The following is a 20,172-nucleotide window of genomic DNA, read 5'->3' on the forward strand; positions in this document are numbered from 1 at the left end:
GAGGCAGATGGCTTTAGAGTCAGAGTCAGTGATGTGAGCTTAGGGGTTGGCGTTCAAGTTATGTAGCTGGGTGTGGTCTTATTGTGGTTGATGAGGGGCTTGGGGATTGGCAACTGTGGTATTGTTATCCAGGAGTTAGATTAGGATTTGTCTATCTATTATTATCCAGATAAATAAAGCAGAATTATCTGTTGTCTTCAATTCTGACGCAGTCAGAGTTTTTGTGTTGCATCACAAGAAATGGAAGTTGCTCATTGGAAATTCAAACTTCCCAAACAATTTCCACAGATCAGGAATAGTGCAGAATCCAGCCACACACCATCAGCTGTACATCTGTTTGTGGATGATCTGGAGACTGAAGGATGTGGGCCCATAAATGCAATTGGTGATCTAGTCAAGCACAGCATTTGTGAAAAACAAAATAAGGTTTCATATTTATGAGCCCATTTTTCTTCTTATGTGCCATAAAATCTACATTTATTTGGTGCCTCTGCCAGGTGCAAGCGTGAAAGTTTGAGTGTGATGACGTACATTAATTGGATGGGTTTTAATATGTACTAATAAACTTTTATGGTTTTGCTCACAGTAATTCAGATGACATGCCATGTTATGATGGCGCAATCCTCAGACTATGTTACATGCAGTGTTACATGACTGTCACCTATCGCTCAGTAATCTTTCCTCTTTTCTTTGTGATATTTGCCAATAATTTCCCTTCAATTTTGTTGCTACTTGACGCTGATATTCTTTTCCTCTTTTTCCTTGAAACCTTCCTTCCAAAACACAACTTAGGAGTCTCTTTCCTTTTGGATGTACTCTACCCCAACTATCCGCAATTTCCTATTTAGGCTGAACAGATCATTGTTCATTCCTTCCTCACAATGTCAAAGTTAGAAATGCAGATCTCTTTAACGCCCAAACATATAATCTCCAGAGCTGATTGAGAATAGGTTCTCATCATTAGACATTAGGTGCTAAAGAGCTGAGTTGGGGCTGTTGGGGCACAATGGTGGTGTCGCTACCTTTGACCCAGGGAAGTGAGTTCAAGTCCGACGTGCTCCAGAGGTGTGCAGTAATATCTTTGAACAGGCTGGTTAGAAAATATCAAGATAATAAAATGTGAGGCTGGATGAACACAGCAGGCCAAGCAGCATCTCAGGAGCACAAAAGCTGACCTTTCGGGAGAGAGGGGGAGGTGGACCGAAGATGGAGAGTAAAGAAGATAGGTGGAGAGAGTATAGGTGGGGAGGTAGGGAGGGGATAGGTCAGTCCAGGGAAGACGGACAGGTCAAGGAGGTGGGATGAGGTTATTAGGTAGATGGGGGTGCGGCTTGGGGTGGGAGGAAGGGATGGGTGAGAGGAAGAACCGGTTAGGGAGGCAGAGACAGGTTGGACTGGTTTTGGGATGCAGTGGGTGGGGGGGGAAGAGCTGGGCTGGTTGTGTGGTGCAGTGGGGGGAGGGGACGAACTGGGCTGGTTTCGGGATGCAGTAGGGGAAGGGGAGATTTTGAAACTGGTGAAGTCCACATTAATACCATTTAGGCTGCAGGGTTCCCTGCAGCCTAATGTTTATGCCTGCCTCTTTGTAGGTTACGTGGAACAGTCCCTCTTCCGCACCTACACAGGCCCCAAACCCCACCTCTTCCTCCAGTACATTAATGACTGTATCGGCGCCGCCTCTTGCTCCCCAGAGGAGCTCGAACAGTTCATCCACTTCACCAACACCTTCCACCCCAACCTTCAGTTCACCTGGGCCATCTCCAGCACATCCCTCACCTTCCTGGACCTCTCAGTCTCCATCTCAGGCGACCAGCTTGTAACTGATGTCCATTTCAAGCCCACAGACTCCCACAGCTACCTAGAATACACCTCCTCCCACCCACCCTCCTGCAAAAATTCTATTCCCTATTCCCAATTCCTCCGCCTCCGCCGCATCTGCTCCCACGATAAGACATTCCACTCCCGCACATCCCAGATGTCCAAGTTCTTCAAGGACCGCAACTTTGCCCCCACACAGTGATCGAGAACGCCCTTGACTACGTCTCCCGTATTTCCCGCAACACATCCCTCACACCCCGCCCCGGCCACAACCGCCCTAAGAGGATCCCGCTTGTTCTCACACACCACCCTACCAACCTCCGGATACAACGCATCATCCTCCGACACTTCTGCCATTTACAATCCGACCCCAGCACCCAAGACATTTTTCCATCCCCACCCCTGTCTGCTTTCCGGAGAGACCACTCTCTCCGTGACTCCCTTGTTCGCTCCACACTGCCCTCCAACCCCACCACACCCGGCACCTTCCCCTGCAACCGCAGGAAATGCTACACTTGCCCCCACACCACCTCCCTCACCCCTACCCCAGGCTCCAAGATGACATTCCACATTAAGCAGAGGTTCACCTGCACATCTGCCAATGTGGTATACTGCATCCACTGTACCCGGTGTGGCTTTCTCTACATTGGGGAAACCAAGCGGAGGCTTGGGGACCGCTTTGCAGAACACCTCCGCTCAGTTCGCAACAAACAACTGCACCTCCCAGTCGCAAACCATTTCCACTCCCCCTCCCATTCTCTAGATGACATGTCCATCATGGGCCTCCTGCACTGCCACAATGATGCCACCCAAAGGTTGCAGGAACAGCAACTCATATTCCGCCTGGGAACCCTGCAGCGTAATGGTATCAATGTGGACTTCACCAGTTTCAAAATCTCCCCTTCCCCTACTGCATCCCGAAACCAGCCCAGTTCGTCCCCTCCCCCCACTGCACTACACAACCAGCCCAGCTTTTCCCCCCCCGACCCACTGCATCCCAAAACCAGTCCAACCTGTCTCTGCCTCCCTAACCGGTTCTTCCTCTCACCCATCCCTTCCTCCCACCCCAAGCCGCACCCCCATCTACCTATTAACCTCATCCCACCTCCTTGACCTGTCCGTCTTCCCTGGACTGACCTATCCCCTCCCTACCTCCCCACCTATACTCTCTCCACCTATCTTCTTTACTCTCCATCTTCAGTCCGCCTCCCCCTCTCTCCCTATTTATTCCAGAACCCTCACCCCATCCCCCTCTCTGATGAAGGGTCTAGGCCTGAAACGTCAGCTTTTGTGCTCCTGAGATGCTGCTGGGCCTGCTGTGTTCATCCAGCCTCACATTTTATTATCTTGGGAACTGCAGATGCTGGAGAATTCCATTATCTCTGGTTAGAAAATATATTGAGTTGAATTCTTGGGCTTTTGTGGTACAGTGGTAGTATTCCTGCCTTTGAGACAGGAGACCCTGTTTGAAGCCTGTTGCAGTTGAACAGTTTGACTTTTTAAAAAGAGCAAAGTTCTGTTATTTTGCCTCTAGTAGGCAGTGCTTGTTAGTTGTTGATGGGGTAACTCGATAACTTGTTGACAGATTTATAAGGAAACTAGTTGAGCATCAATGGGAGCAGAGTCCTTGTGTCTATTTAAGGCTAAGATAGATGGATTCATGATCAGGAGGGGAAACAAAGATTGTGGGCAAAGGGCAGGAAAGTGGACATGAGGAGTGGCAGATCAGCCATTATCCTATTGAACGGTAGAGCAACTTCAAGAGGCCAAATGGCCTACTCCTGTTCCTATTTCTTTGGGACTTATGAAAATGATGTAGACCCCAGAATAAATGGTTAAAATATAAACCTTGAAATTAATAATGGTCATGTACAGTACAAGCCACAATAGAGGTTAGGGTATTCTATTTATTATTAATAAAGATCTGTAAGTCACCTTACTCATCTATCTTGGAAAAGACAACATGATGATCTAGAATGGGATAACAGCAGTTCCGAGATTTATTGTCATAGTTACATTCATTGGTTAATTAAAAGCTGTCTGCATAGCAATTCCTCAGAAGCAGGTTGTGTTACATTTTATCAGTGGTTCTGCAGTTATGGTGGCCTGTTCCTTTTAAAGCCAAAATGTACAACAGCTCAGAAATTTGTTAAAAGCTTTGATATGTTGTTTGAGAAGGAGAACGAAAAGGATTTGAACAGAAAAAGTAACACAGGCTGAAGTTCTGTGTGTTTCATACATGAATATCCATTCATGCATTGAATTTGACAGCAAAAGACTAAGGGATTTATGAAAATTTGACTCTCAACATATAATACAGTGCAATCAATCATTTTCCATCTTTGCTGTCCAACACTCCACTGGGGAAAGGCTTGTCTCCTCTTTCACATCAGTCTGTTCAGACATGTTATAACACACATCTGGGGGAAGGTGGGACTTGTGCTGGACCTTCTAGACCAGAGGTAAGGGCACTACTGCTGGACCGCAGGAACCCAATAACTCAGAACGGTTTAGGCCCAAAACATGATGCTCAACATTGTGCTCCTAAGATGCTGCTTGGCCTTCTGTGTTCATCCAGCTCCACGTTTTGTTATCTTCATATTTTCTGTTGTACGAGGTGTTATCACCGAGAATGATCCAATTGTTCCAATTATGGACGTTTCTAATTATCTGAACAGGTCATGTTAGATACATCCTTGGAACAGGTAGGCCTTGAATGTGGACTTTTTGGTCCAGAAGCAGGAACACTATGACAAGGAGTTGCAAGACATTCAATCCTCTTAATAAAGAAGTTCCCCATCTGCCTTCAGTTGGCTCCCCTTTATTCTAGGCCTATGCCCTCTCGTCATAAATTCTCCCGTGAGGAGAAATATCCTCTCTGCAGGCTCATAAGAATCCTATGTTTCAATGAGATCACCTCTCATTCTTTCAAACTGCAATGAGTAAAATCCCCAGAGATAATGGGAACTGCAGATGCTGGAGAATCCAAGATGACAGAGTGTGAAGCTGGATGAACACAATGAAGGGTCTCTGATGAAGGGTCTAGGCCCGAAACGTCAGCTTTTGTGCTCCTGAGATGCTGCTTGGCCTGCTGTCTTCATCCAGCTTCACACTTTGTCATCATGAGTAAAGTCTGAATCTGTTTAACCTTTCTTCATAAGACAATCACCGCATACTGGGTATCATCCTAATGACCCTTCTCTGACTGACTGCCTGTAATTAAGTAATATATTTTCTGAAATAGGGTATCAAAATTATTCTCTGTAGTGGTTTCACTATATTGCAGTAAGACTTCCCTACGCTTCTATTCTAACCGTCTTGAATTTAAAGACCAACATTAAACAACATCAACTTTTAATCATTGCAAAGGTGGCATGGGTGGAATTTAAGATGTAGTGCAGTGCACTAGTCATAAAGCTAAGTAAATTGAATCTTTCTTTGAAGAATTTAGCACATAATTTCATCCATCACTATGAAATAAGCAAGAGAAGAATTTTCATATCTTAGTTGGAACTTAGTCACAATTATGACAACCGACTTAAACCACTATGCTAGGTGTAACAATTAGCTACAATTAGCATTATCATCCTCAAGTCCAAGCAAAAAGATATTTTTTGTCAACTGTAGATATAGTGACAATCACAATTATTTTTTATACATTTTCCATCCTCCTAGTAATTGCTTATTTTCATGATGCTCCCAAATCATCTCAAAGTATAATGCTTCATATAGATTAAAACCCTCTCACAATTATGTTTATGATATAGCTGAAAGGCACCATGGAGTGGGTAAAACTGAGTAGAATTGAAGCTTATCTAATGTGTCAGTGTTAGCTCAGACTTATTAACTTTTGGCCTGAATGTCAAGTGCAGAGAATCTTTGAGATGTGAATTACAGGATCAAAGAGAGAAAATAGAAATCAGTTGCAAATTACTCTTTACTGGATCAACAATGGCTGCCTGGTATTAAGTTTCTGGCACGAAGTCTAGGATAACTAACAATAAATCTTCATGTAATTGCCTTGGCCACTGGAACTATTATATGCCTCCACTAAACTTTTCTTGTAAAAAATAATGTGGCACAGCTTTGCTGCATCCAGTTTCAGATTTTAAACTAGACAATCATATACAGGCTAATGGATGATCATTTTAAGTTTTCTTTTAACCAAATTACTTATTAGTACATGGAACACCGGTATCACTACTGATGCTGGCATTTATTATACCTTCCTAGATGCTTTTGGAAGTGGTGGTGAGCTGCTGTCTTGAACCACTATATTGCATGTCATGAGGATATTCCTGACGATGCTACTAGGTGCTGAGTTACAGGATATTTACAAGGTGCTGGTGTGAGAAAGTGAAAGGTTATGGTGGTGGATAGAATGTCAGTCAAACAATCTACTTCTGTGGTATTGAGTTTTGAGTTTTATTGAAGCTGCACCATATTTCATAAAACTCCTCGATGGTACCTTGAAGATTGCAGAAAGGCTCTGTGGAGTTGGGTGAGTCACAATGCAGAATACCCAGTTTATGAACTGGATATACAGCCACAATATGTGGCTGGTCTACTTAAGTTATTGATTAACATTCAGAATTTTGTGTTGGAAGTTAACAATTGTAATGTGATTAAATGTTCAAGGAAGGTGGTTAATTGTTTCTTGTTGGGGATGTTCATTGCCTGGTATCTGTGTATGTGAATATTACTTGCCACTTTTCAATCCAAGCCTGAATATGGTTCAGGTCAGTTTTTAAAAATTGACATGGTGTGTTTCACAATCTGGAGAATTGTGAATGAAACTGAACACTGCAGTTATCAGTTAAGATTGTCATTTCTGACATGATAGAGAGAAGGCTGTTGAGTAAAGCAGCTGAGGATGATCTCTGAGGAGCTCTCGCACTCATGTAGCGGGGCTGAGATCACTGACTTCTAACAATGGCAATTTTTTTTGTAGTAGAAATGATTGTAACCAGGGGATGCCCCCCACAGTCACCATTCAGTTCAACTTTAATAAGGATCCTTGGTTACACACGCTCTCAGATGTTACCTTGTGGTATAGTATTTCTGCTGTTTCCTCTAGCATTTAGCTCTTTTGTCCACGTTGAATAGATAACATTTAACATATTTGACATTGTTATGACTGAAGTTGGGAGAGAGCTCTGTTGAACTTGTCCCATTACTGAAAGTTTGCAACATAAAATAAAAATACTTTTTCAGCTAACCAAGATGATTGTTTAAATAACTTTGTTTTTAAATAATAAGACCCATAAGTTACTTAGTAAACACAATTAATGATTTATTATCAAATCAAAACTTCCTTAATAAAGATGCAATATTAGCATTACATTCCCAGCCAGTAATATGGAAGTATAGATGTTTATTGTGGTAAGTATCTTTTAAAAAAACACAAGCCACAGGCACTCAAGCACTCTTCAGGAAAAGGGAGAAAACACATTTCTTTGCAGAGATTGGCTTTCTGTGAGGGGGCAAAAAAGCCAGCTTTGGTCAATGGGTTGTTCCTGAAGACAAAAAGGATGAAGCTTAAAATGTTCCGCAGGCTATTGCTCTGATGATCACACCAGCCAGAACAAGTCATCAATCATGCATGATTGGCTCTGAAAGCTTACAGATGCAGCTTGCTCACGGAGTATGATCTTGCAATGTTCTTCAAGTCACTCTTTCAAAAGAACAGATCATTTTCACTTCTGACTTCGATAAGAGACTTCTCTTTTTTTTCAAAAATGAAAGATCAGTTGGACAACTTGTTCTTGTCAAGCTTTCCTCCAACTCAGGTTGTTCTTAACAAGATGTCTTTTGACTCTTGCTTGTTCTGAGCAGGCATTGGTTTAACTTGGCTCGCTCTGAGCAGCCTTACCCCCAAATGAAGTGGATTAAAAGACACCTTTCCAAACGAGTCACTGTTTCAAAACAGTCCCAGCAGGAGTCAGTAGCAAGGAAAGCAGTTATGTCCAGTCATGTGATTTATAGGAAGTTTTGTTTTTTCAATAAAAACCCAAATGTGCACAGTGAATATTCAATGACCACATTTAAAGGAGCCATACCAGATTTGTCCACAAAACCTGGATTAAAACTCTTTCCACAATCTTTTAAAGCCTAAGTCTTCTAAACAATTTTAAATGTAAAGTATCTTCATAAGACATTTACAAAGAATACGCTATCAAACTTAAAAGAAAACAGCAAATCTTGGATGAAATCTTATTTCATATGGTTAAAAAGGTTAGCTGCGTTCTTTGAAAGCATTGACTTGAAGACTGTAAATCGAATCAATGGCTTTTAAGCAGTTAAAACTATTTAATTGTCAAGACACTCTTCGTTGTACACAAAGCTGAACAAATCACACTCTCATTTTTATTTGTAATTTATGTACTTCGGATAGTACTTTTCATAGCTTTGGAGACAGAGTCACATTGTAATATTATAACATTTGGCCCATGATTCATTTACCATTGAAATATTGATTGAAGCTTGCTCTTGTGTGAAAATTATACTGTTCTCCAAACCTGGTGAGGTTGAAATGGGGTCTCATGAGTGAGTCAAAGTCTTGCGGTCAGAACCTCGTCATGGACAAAATTCTTGGCCTTTTAACTAGAGACAGCTATCAATATCTATTTCGCTAATTTGCTTTATAATAGTGTCATTTTAGCTGGAGGATCACCAAACAAAACTAGATTCAAATTCTGCAAATCTGCAAGTGAGAAGCATATTCCAAATAAGTGTATTAGTGCTTAGAAGTAATGAAATGGCCTCACTGCTGTAATATTATACCTCCACTAGGCATTCTTATTCTTAAGGAGTTGGCTAGAAACCCTCACTTGATTCAACATTGGGCCTAGCTTTTGAATAAGACAAGAAATGACTAATGCAAGAGATGCTGTATGTGTGTCTGGGGTTGGGTGTGTATGATGAATGACTCCATTTTGGGAAAAATAAAGCCTAATTTCAATCAGCTTGTTCTGAGGTGACCATTTTTAAGCAACCTATTAAAACGTAATTTGATAATTGTAGGATTATTGGTATAGTTGATACTGAATGACAATGCATCAGAATGAAGATAACCTGCATTCTAAATTAATTAATTGGATGATTTTATTCAATTTTAATAGCCACAGAATTAATGCTTCCCAAGAGAGAATTTAAAATAAGAAATTGCATGCATTTCAAATAATGCACAACACATGCCAGATGCATATGTCTAAAGTTCTGTCAAATACTATTAGGCTCTATTGGAGCAATACAGAAACTGAAGAAACGATGAAAAATTACCATGCTATCTTTCACTTGTAGGAATCTCTCATAACTAATAGATATGGAATACATGTAAGGCGTGAGTTGTGTTCTCTGTATTTGGTGAGCTTCATGTCACCTCTAGCCAGAAAGAATGGAAAAAGCCAAGTAGGATCATTCTTCATTTTGTATTTAGATAGAAAGAAAGTTTGCCATGATCTCCTTGTATTGATAACACTATGCTGTATTGTGATGTTTAGTACATGAAACTGAACTAATTAGCTCTGTCCATGCAATACATGTCTACTGTTTTAAAGTGGACAATGTAGAGTTTTAAGAAATGTTGTTTTTGAATGTAAGCAAATTTATGTCAGCAATCATTAATCGTCCGTACACAGATGCAACTTGAGTAACTGTGTAAAAAGCTGTTTTAATTAATTTTTTACATTTCCTTTGCAAACACAAGGAATAGCTGAAAATGTAGATTAGCTAGTATCAAAGTTATGAACATTTGCCTTGCCATACTTTCAGTTTCAGCAGCCTTGTCGCGATGCAGTGTAAGCACAGTTGAAAGCTGTTTATCCAGATACAGATAAATGTAGTACTGAACAGTGCAGCATATTGAAGTATGCGCCCTGTGTGGAATTCTTTCAATCTAACGTCTCCATGCTAATTAATATTCCTTTGTGGAGTGCAATATTGGATTAATAAGGTGATCAATTAGATTAGTTATTCACATGCAATAACCGTCAGGGAACATTCTTGTTTAGATATCAGAAATACACATGTATATGTTTTTGCTTTTATTTGTTTATGAATACTTTCATTAAGTTAAGATGCAGTTTGCTTAATTTGAGCCATTTGATGCCCGTGGTTGCGGTTTGAGCTGAATAAATAATTTTATTTTCCAAGTGTCAATTTTACTGCTATCTCAAGCTCTTTAAAGGAGAATTTGAATACTTATAAACAATACTCAGAAGAACTATGACTTCTAAGCTCACCAAACCCGAACTATTTGAAGCCCTGAGTACTACTTTCCTATGGTCTTGAAGGAATACCCGAGGGGCAGGGTTAGTAAGCCTTTGATTAAAATTGTAATTGTGTTCCGAAGGTTGTGGTTAAGTGAATCTCAAATTATCACATTTTCTCATTAAAACCAATGCAAATGCTGTAGTTAGTTTTGTAAGACTATCACCAGAAAAAAGTTTTCTTTGAGATAATACAATATATTTTTGATTTTGATTTTAAATAATAGTCTGAAAATTCTTATTTGGGAATGACCAGTCTGGGCAAAGGACAAACTGAATTGAGTAACAAAACCTAACACTTGACTTTTGTTGTATCAAACCTCAAATGTTAGCATGTCAGTCTCTCTCATGCGTCTTAGAACTGTGAGTTTTTGTTTGGTACCTTGAGGCTAGTCCTCAAATTTTTAATATAAATTCCTCCATAGCTTTATGATCTCAACTTAAGTGGCTTAGTCACAGTAGATGCGAAGCACCCAGCCTGCCTATTCTGCCACCTTACTTGGCAATCTCACATCCCCTAACCCTCAACCAAATAAAAGCAGAGAGTTGGGTTAAGAAGCGGAAGAGGCTATTCCAAAATGGCTGAGATCAGGTCACATGATCTAGACTAGCAAGAAACAGCATCAAAACCAATCATGTAAAGCTAAACAGAAATATAGGCTTCCTTAAATTAACCAACTTTCAAGTAAAACAACATAAATGAGGTCTTCTGGTAATCTTGTTTGGTTCTTACAACCTTTTAAGATGTCAAAGCTTGTTTGTCTTCAGTGGCAGCTCAATTGTTGATGTAATGGCCTCCTGAGGTGACAGTGAAGTGCTGCTGTACCTAGTTACTCTAAGAAGTGTCTTCTTAAATGGACAACCAAGTAGCGTGCAGAATGTGACAGAGCACATTGACATTTCAATGAGATTGACTGGTGTGCGTATCGGCTGAGATGCGTGGATTCCTGATACAACAAAAATTCTTGGATGCTGTGGTTGGTTCACGTGCTGAGCTCATTCATTAGTTTGCAGACGTTTCATTACCCTGCTGGGTAATGTCATCGGTTCAGCCTCTGAAGCATTGTTGTATTTTCCTGCTTGCTATTTAAACTCTGGGTTCTGTTGGAGTTGATTACCATGTTTCTGTTTTTTTTCTTTGCAATGGTGTGTATATCGGGTCTAATTCTCTGTTTATTGATGGCCTTGTTGGTGGAGAACCAGACCTCTAGAAATTCTCATGCTTGTCTCTGTTTGGCCTGTACTATGACCCTGGTGTTGTCCCATTTGAACTGGTCGTTCTCTTTATCCATGTGAATGGAGACGAGTGCGTATTAGTTATGTATTTTTGTTGCTAGTTGATGTTCATGTATTCTCGTAGCCAGTTTCCTTCCTGTCTGTCCAATGTAAAGTTTGTTGCAGTCCTTACATGGAATCTTGTATATTACTTTGTCTCTGCCCATAGTAGGCAAAGGGGTTTTTGGTTCTTGTTAGCAGTTGGTGTAGGGTTAATGTGGGTTTGTGTGCCACTCTGATGCCCTGTGGCCATAGGACCCTCGTGGTCAGGTCAGATACATACTTGTCACATTACTGTATATTAAGAATGTTGGGGCATACTGTATCCTCCTGTTGTTTGTGTGACAGGCATTGTCAAACCCAGATGTTTGGGTATCCGTTGTCTCTTAAATACTTGGTGGAGGTATTCTTCTTCATTTTGGTGTAGTTCTGGGTCGCTGCAATGTGTTGTGGCTCGTTTGAATAATGTTTTCATGCAACTCCGTGAGTGGGTGTTTGGCATGGTTATTGCAGAAATTTAGGTCTTCGTCCATGTGTGTGGCCTTTCTGTATACTTTAGTCAGAAATCCCCCCTTAGCCCTGTGTTCTACCATCATGTCCAAGAATGGGAGCCAAAATGAAGACGAATGCCTCCCCCAAGTATTTAGACAACGGATACCTGAACAGCTGGGTATGACAATGCCTGTCACACAAACAACAACAGGAAGATACAGTATGCCGCAACATACTTGTCATGTTACTGTACATCAAGAATGTATCTGAACTGACCACGAGAGTCCTATGGCCACAGGGCATCAGAGTGGCACACAAACCTACATCAACCCTACACCAACTGCTAACAAGAACCAAAAACCCTATACCTAGTATGGACAGAGACAATGTCATATACAAGATTCCATGCAAGCACTGCGACAAACATTACATTGGACAGACTGGAAGGAAACTGGCTACGAGAATACATGAACATGAGCTAGCAACAAAAAGACATGACCAATACTCATTCGTCTCCATACGTACAGATGAGGAGGACCACCAGTTTGATTTGGACAACACTAGTTGGACAGGCCAGACAGAGACAAACATGGGAATTTCTAGAGGCCTGATTCTGCAGCAAGAAGGCATAGAATAAACGCATAGAATTAGACCCCATATATACACCACTGCAAAGAAAGTAAAACCAGAAATGAGGTAATCAACTCCAATGGAACCCAGAGCTTAAATATTAAGCAGGAAAATACAACAAAACTTCTTTGGAGGCTGCACGTAATGAACTGACTGCAAATTAATGAACCAGCTCAGTGAGTGAACCAACCACAGCACCCACAACCCAGGTGTGTCTTCTTCGCTCTCCCTCTCCCTCTCATTATCTGTCTCTTTTCACCTCACATTCTTACTTGCTTTCTTTGCTTTCCCTTCCTGTTGTGTACTGTCTCTTTTTCCCTCTATCCTATCTTGCATGTGCTCTGTTTCTCCCCTCTGTCTGACATTCAGCCAGTGCTATGTCTGTCTGGCATGTGGAAAGGCAAAAACAGCGTTCACTGATAATTTGAGATCTGTGAGTGTGCCTGGAGAAAAGGGGACAATAAATGAACATTTGAACTCTGCTCTCGGAGACTCTTGCTTTGACCTTACTGTTATATTTTCTCATGGGAATTAAAATCCAATATTTAACTTTAATTCCAATTTCACCAAATGAAACCTTGGATTTGGCTCTTGTTCGTTTTTTTCATCTGGTTCTAAGTTTAACTGAAGGCAGATAGCTATGTGATAATATGGATCTTATTAAAAATTAGATGTGACTGACCAAGAGCATGCAGGCCCAACATGCCCAACTGTTCCTCATCAAGATATTCCCTGGATACCAGGAGTGAATAGCATGATCAACTACCTGCCTGTTACCTTGCAAGCCTCACAACATCCTGATGTGGAGCTATACTACTCTTCCATCATTGTGGCTGGGTCAAAACCCAGGAACTTCCTCCAAAAACTGCAGCGGTTTTCAGGAAAGCAGCTTGCTGTCACCTTTTAAGGGCAACTAGTATGTGCAATAAACTCCTGATTTAGCTTTATTTGGTTAAAATAGACCTCAATTTCCAAAATTTAGTAAAGCAAATGATTAATTTTGACCAAAACTGAGTTGAGAATATTGGCACAGGTGGTATACTGTTCTAAAATGATTGTGATGTGTGAACTTGGAAACTAGCTTCCGGTTTGCAGCAACGTAATATCTTCTGTGACAGTTGTGCAACAAAGAATTGCCATGTTAGATTTGATTTGATTTATTATTTTCAGATTGTCTGAGATACGTGTTGTGAAAAGTATTGTTCTGCATGCTTTCTAGGCAAATCATACCATACATAAGTACATTAGAGTAATAGAACAGAATGCAGAATATAGTGTCACAGCTACAGAGAAGGTGCAAGGAAAGATAAACTCCACAACGAGAGATCTGTTCATAATTTTGACAGTACGGGGAAGAGGCTGTTCTTGAATCTGTTGGTGCATGTTTTTTCAGACTTTTGTATCTTATGTCTGATGAAAGAGGGCGGAAGGGAGTATAACTGGGTCTAGAGTTGGTGGAGGCGGAGGTCTTTGATTGTGTTGGCTGCTTTCCTGAGGCAGTGGGAAGTGATGGGTTTCATGATGGGCTGGGCTGCATTCACAACTCTGTAATTTCTTGTGGTCTTGGGCATAGCAGTTACCATATCAAACTGTAATGCATCCGAATAGGACACCTTCTATGGTGTAAAAATTGGTAAGAGTCTTTGTGGATATACTGAATTTCCTCCACCTTCTGAGGAAGTAGAGGCATTAGTTTGCTATCTTGACTGTAGCTTTGACATGGACGGAGCAGGACAGATTGTTTGAGATATTTGCGCCTGGAAACTTAAAGCTCTCCACCATCTTCACCTCAGCACCATTTTAAATGCTAAATGATCTCCATTTCTTTGAATGGTTACCTGCTAAAAGCTTGTATTATAACTGAATGTTGTTAAAACTAAAATGAAGAACGTGATATGCATTTATAGAAGTTAGTGTCTGTATTTATTAGGAACTGTGATCGTCAATAGCTTTATGCATGTTGAAACTGGACTTAGTTGACATCGGTTGCACACAAATGAGAAAATTAGCTTTTTTCTTGAACAGCGAAGGTCAATTTTCTATTGTGTAGCTTTGTGCACAATTTAATGTGCATATTGGTACATATTGCATGGAAATGGGGCAGCTTTGTCTGATACCACAGTTGTGCAAATATTTGTTGATCAATTTAGGCTTTATCTGTACAGAATGATTATTTGAAGGCTGATTGCTTATTTCACCATTAATAAAATGTTGAAACGGAGAAGTACAGGGCTATGCGGGAGGCACTAATACTCGAGCGGAAATGGAGGAATGTTCACTTTGGTTTGTTGACAAATTATATCTGTTTCCGGTTAGATTATAATGTTGAACAGGAAATGAGAATCTTCGTCACTAGGTATGGCATACTGTTGGAAGATGAGTTCAGTTTGTCTGGAACATACTGACCTTCTGATTTTTTTTTAAACCAGAAGTGCTACCTTTTTCATGGCTCTGTGCTGGCTATGATATGCTGCAATAACACAACAAGGCTCCTTTAAACAGCACCTTCCAAACCTGCAGCCTGTATCATCTGGAAGGGCAAAGGCATAAAATGCAGTGGAACCGTGCCACCTGCAAGTTCTTTCCAAGCCACAAACCAATCTGACCGGAATTTGATTGCTGTTCTTTTGTTGACATGAGGTCAAAATCCTGGAACTTCCTTCCCCACAGCAGTGTGGGTGTCTTTGCACCCCAAGTACTACAGCAGCTCAAAAGAAAGCTCACGACCACCTTCTTCTCCAAAGCAGTTTTTGATGGACAATATGTCCTAGTCCAGTAGCAATTCTAATCAAATCTGGAAAAAAAGCCTTTTTTAAATTAAAATGCATTTATTCATTATTTAAAGTAGCGCAGCAGGAATTAAAGTATGTTATTGTATATTGAAGCAGTGTTAATCATAACTGTGTTATCATAGTGAAGCTTTTTATCTACCTGATTAATGTTGTACTAGTCAGTTGAAAGAAATAACATGCAAATTTATGAGCAGCTGTTCTTGAGCCTCTGATGACTGCTTGACTAACTGCATGAGCCACCAAGGAAACAAAATAGGCAAATTATATTTCCAAATAGTGTATAATAACTCTTTTAAGCGAGTAAGATATTGTTACTTACCATCTCCCACCCATTCCATCACCCACCAAAAAAGGTGTTTCGTCTGATGGAAGCATAGATATTGATATTTGCCTTCTCACGTTGTTGGTGTTGGAAACAGAATTCTCTTTGCATCTGTAAATTCTGAGCAGTTTCACTCATCGACTGGTTGCTCTTCATATGGTGTATATATAGTAAAATCTTGTCTTTTTTGAGAGCAGCCTTAAAATAGATTTTTAATATTTAAAAATTGATAAAGGGGTATGTTGAAATTAACCTGCGCACACTTTTAATCATAATATTGTTACAGAATAAATTTATATTTGCTATGATTTTCCTCTTTTCAAATGAAACGAAATTCAGTTACGTTAGCTGACTGGAATCATGTTTCACATAATAAGCTGTTTAAGTACAGTTTAAAAAAATTACAATTTGGTTGCAGACTATAGACATTTTTTTGGAATATGGAAATGCTTCCGATTTGGTTAGGAAGTATTTGAAAATTATTCTTGAACCGTATAAAAGCTACAAACGTTTTGCTGTATTAAACCAGGCTTCTGATACTAAATTGAACAGATTTGTTCAGGGCTTAGATAAACAATCTGAACGTCAAGCTTATGATTGTACAGTTTGCTATAAATCTGCATTGTGTTGTTGAAAAAGATCAACACAATGGAGTTCAAGGATACTAAAGAAACCAGTAAAATAACATTTATCAATCACTGTAAAATCAATATTCTATCAGTTACATCATGCCATCTGGAATAATTCTAGAACATGGGAAGAGGAAAATGCAATAGCTCATTGTGACCTTTTAGAACTGGTTAAATTGGTTATTGGTTCCAAGGGCTAAGTTAATGTAATGTAAATTGGTGAGAGTCAAGATGAAGTTGTTCTGGGGTAGAACAGGATGGGAAGAGTAAAGTTTTTAAAGGATCAGGTCTTCAAAGATGGGAGGGTTTGGGCAACCTAAAATTTTGCCAAGTTGCAGTACCCTACACTGAAGCTCAAAGGCTAGTTATACACGTACTTGTTCAGAATGCAGTGATAGTGACAATGAGAGTTTTTATAAATCCTAGGGTAGATGCGGAGGAAATGTATCTGGGAAAGGATGAGAGATGTAGGTTTGAGGGAAACAAAGAAATAGTTGATACTTGCCCTTGTTTTTGATTGAGACTATGGGATATGGAATGGTTGAGGGGGTGGCAGAAAATGTAATAAGGCGCAAGCTTAGAAAGGAAGAATGATAAATTCGTAACTCCAGAGGGGTTGGACCAAGAGAATGGAAGAGACGACAGGCACCACAGTTGAAGTGTTAGTTGGTGGATTGCACGTACCATTTGTACAAAAGAAATTTGAATGACTGCATCTGTTTATATATTTGGATTATAGTTTGACAGTTATTTGTGCAAAAAGGTTAAAATAACTGATTGTACTTCTAGTCGAAATGGTATGAATTCAAAAATAGTGAGAGGAAAACAAAAGATTGTACATTTTGACAAAAAAAAGCTTTGATTAAATAAATAATTTTAGCATCATGCCCTATTTTGATTTTCTCTTCAACAATGCCACTAGACCTACTGAGTTTCTCCCAGCTTTTCTGTTTGTTTTAGATTTCCAGCATCTGGAGTATTTTGTTTTGAACTTATTTAAAGAAGCAACCTAGTTGGCATGCAACACAACAGATCTGAAACTAGTTGCCACGTGTCAGCAGTGAGCAAACATTTTGTTTCGTAATTTACACTTGGCAGCGTGAAACGTGGCTGTCGAAAAGATAAAATAAAGGTTTTTTTTAAAGACTTTGCAATTTTCTGAATAAAACTAAAGAAAAATCTTTTCATTTGGAATGAATGTAATTGGCTAGATTCAAATTTACTGATTCATACAACATTGGCATGTCTAATTTTTTTTCTGCATTCTAACTGCCTTTAATTTTTTTTTGTAGGGTCGTCATGTCAAAACAGGACAACTAGCAGCTATTAAAGTCATGGATGTTACAGAGGTAAGTCTATGTAATTTTTATATAGAAGCTCCTGTGATCTAGTACTTTGCTCTTTTGCTGCCAGGATCAGCTACCCTTTTTAATTAGGTACTGTTTCAAAAAATGCCAGCTTTAAAGCCACAGAATCTATCACCACAAGAAATAACAAAGAAACATCTTTGCCATATGCATGATTTTGCATCTATGTAAAACAATTCTCCTAATTTCTTTTTATAGTATGTGGAATGAGTTTTATGTTTAGTGTCGATTTGTCTTTAGCAGGGTATTTTACCTGCTTCAGCAATGTTTATGTTATCCCTCATAAGAAACTGTTGGTTGATGAATAGTACTGAAGAATCAAATGGACTTTTGATTACAAATAATTATTAGTATAGACATTACTTTCCTTAGGTGCACAATTTTCTGGGTTAGTACTACATTATAAGTTACAGCAGAGAAGCATGCTTCAAGTGATCAGAGATAAGTTGGAGCATGTGAATTTTATATCCTCAGGCCACATGTTCTGATGCAGTGATGAGAAGATGAACATGACCGAAAAAGAAACATACTGACATATTGACAGTGCAATATAGCAAAACATCCTCCCTTTCAAAAGATAAAAACTTAGTGCAGATATACAGCATGTATTGTACTAAGGCATATGTTGTCAATTTGGTAATTGTACAAACAGTTAAAATGGAGCTTACACGATTAACATTTCAAGTTTTGATGTTACACTGTGGACGTTTGACAATTCATTCAGATCTGGTGATCACATCCACCTGGAGAGGCAATGCAATGTGAAAATCTGGCTTCGTTGTTTGACATTAACCATTGATTTTATAGTGTATTCCATATGACTTGCTGAGTATTTAAGCAAGGATAGTGGGTGATAATGTGATATGGATCACTACCCACTTGGTACATTTATTTAGAGTTTTGCCAGTGAACTATGGTTCATTAGTAGACATACTACGTTCTGGGATGTCAACTAAACTGAAAATAGTGCTCATATCAGTGACAGTCCTGTTTGTTGTGTTGACAAGTCATTGAACAATGTGAAATTTCAAGAAGTAACCTGTCACAAAGATGACGCCTTCCTTTGTACAATGAATAAATCTGTTGATATTTCATCTACTCTTTGGATAAAAGTAACATGTGGATGTAGAGGCTTTCTCCACTGGGGTTGGTACTACTTCTTTCCTTACATTCATTCATGTATCATTGAGTATCCTGATTCATCCCTGGCTACTAGAACTTGAACATGGAATGGCTCAAGGTCAGAAGTCACATGACATCAGGTTATAATCCAACAGGCTTATTTGAAATCACAAGCTTTTGGAGCTCTGCTTGTTCATCAGGTGACCAAGGAGCAGCTCTCTCCAAAAGCTTGTGATTTCAAATAAACCTGTTGGATTATAACGTGGTGTTGTGTGACTTCTGACCTTGTCCACCCCAGCCCAACACTGGCACCTCCACATCTTGGAACAGTTCAGCACAGGAGGGTCCTTTTGGACCTCTATACCTATGCTAACTGTGATGCTATTCTAAACTGATGCCACGTGTCTCACATGGTCCATTTCCCTCTCTTGTCTGTATATGTGTCTATGTAAATACTTCTTAAACTTTGCTAATGTGTCTGTTTCTACCATCTCCCCCGACTGCCTTCAGGGCACCTACCATCCTCTGTCAAAAAAAACTTGCTTCAAATGCCTTCTTTAAACTTTCCTCTTCTCACTTTAAATCTATGCCTGCTAGTTATTGATATTTCCACCCTGGGAAAAAGGCTCTGACTATCTGCCTGTCTATGCCTGTTTTAATTTTATATACTTCTATCAGGTCGCCCCCTCAGGATCTGGCCTGCAAACAAAAACAATCCAAGTTTATCCAACATCTCCTTATAGCCAATAAAGTCCCAATCCAGGCAGTATCCTGGTAAACCTCTTTTGCACCCTCTCCTAAAGCCTCCACATCCATCCTGTAGTGTGGTGACCTGAACTGTACGAGATACTCCATGTATGGCCTCGATAAAGTCTTACACAGCTGCACCGTTACTTGCTAACTTTTTTATGTTCAGTGTTGGGGCCACAGCTGTTCACCTTGTACATTAATGATCTGGATGAAGGGACCGGGGGCATTCTGGAGAAGTTTGCCGATGATACGAAGATAGGTGGACAGGTAGGTAGCACTGAGGAGGTGGGGAAGCTGCAGAAAGATTTAGACAGTTTAGGAGAGTGATCCAGGAAATGGCTTATGAAATTCAATGTGAGTAAATGTGAGGTTTTGCACTTTGGAGAAAAGAATATAGGCATGGACTATTTTCTAAGTGGTGAGAAAATTCGTAAAGCAGAAGTGCCAAGGGACCTGGGAGTGTTGGTCCAGGATTCTCTAAAGGTTAACTTGCAGGTAGAGTCCATGATTAAGAAAGCGAATGTAATGTCGTTTATCTCAAGAGGGCTGGAATATAAAAGCAGCGATGTGCTTCTGAGGGTTTATAAAGCTCTAGTTAGGCTCCATTTAGAATACTGTGTCCAGTTTTGGGCCCCACACCTCAGGAAGGACATACTAGCCCTGGAGCGTGTCCAGCGGAGATTCACACGGATGATCCCTGGAATG

General features: G+C 40.0%; 1 protein-coding gene across 4 annotated transcripts in view; it reads left to right on the forward strand.

Annotated features, from left to right (window-relative positions):
- The window catches only part of LOC125453113 (mitogen-activated protein kinase kinase kinase kinase 4), a 272,621-nt gene that overhangs the window by 91,149 nt on the left and 161,300 nt on the right, over positions 1 to 20,172 (forward strand). For all 4 annotated transcript variants that reach the window (XM_048532228.2, XM_059646599.1, XM_059646598.1 and 1 more), the window contains exon 3: positions 17,521 to 17,577. In XM_048532228.2, coding sequence (XP_048388185.1) covers positions 17,521 to 17,577 — 57 coding nt within the window. The remainder of the gene's footprint in view (positions 1 to 17,520; positions 17,578 to 20,172) is intronic.

This window comes from Stegostoma tigrinum, chromosome 6 (assembly GCF_030684315.1).
Source record: "Stegostoma tigrinum isolate sSteTig4 chromosome 6, sSteTig4.hap1, whole genome shotgun sequence".
NCBI lineage: Eukaryota > Metazoa > Chordata > Chondrichthyes > Orectolobiformes > Stegostomatidae > Stegostoma > Stegostoma tigrinum.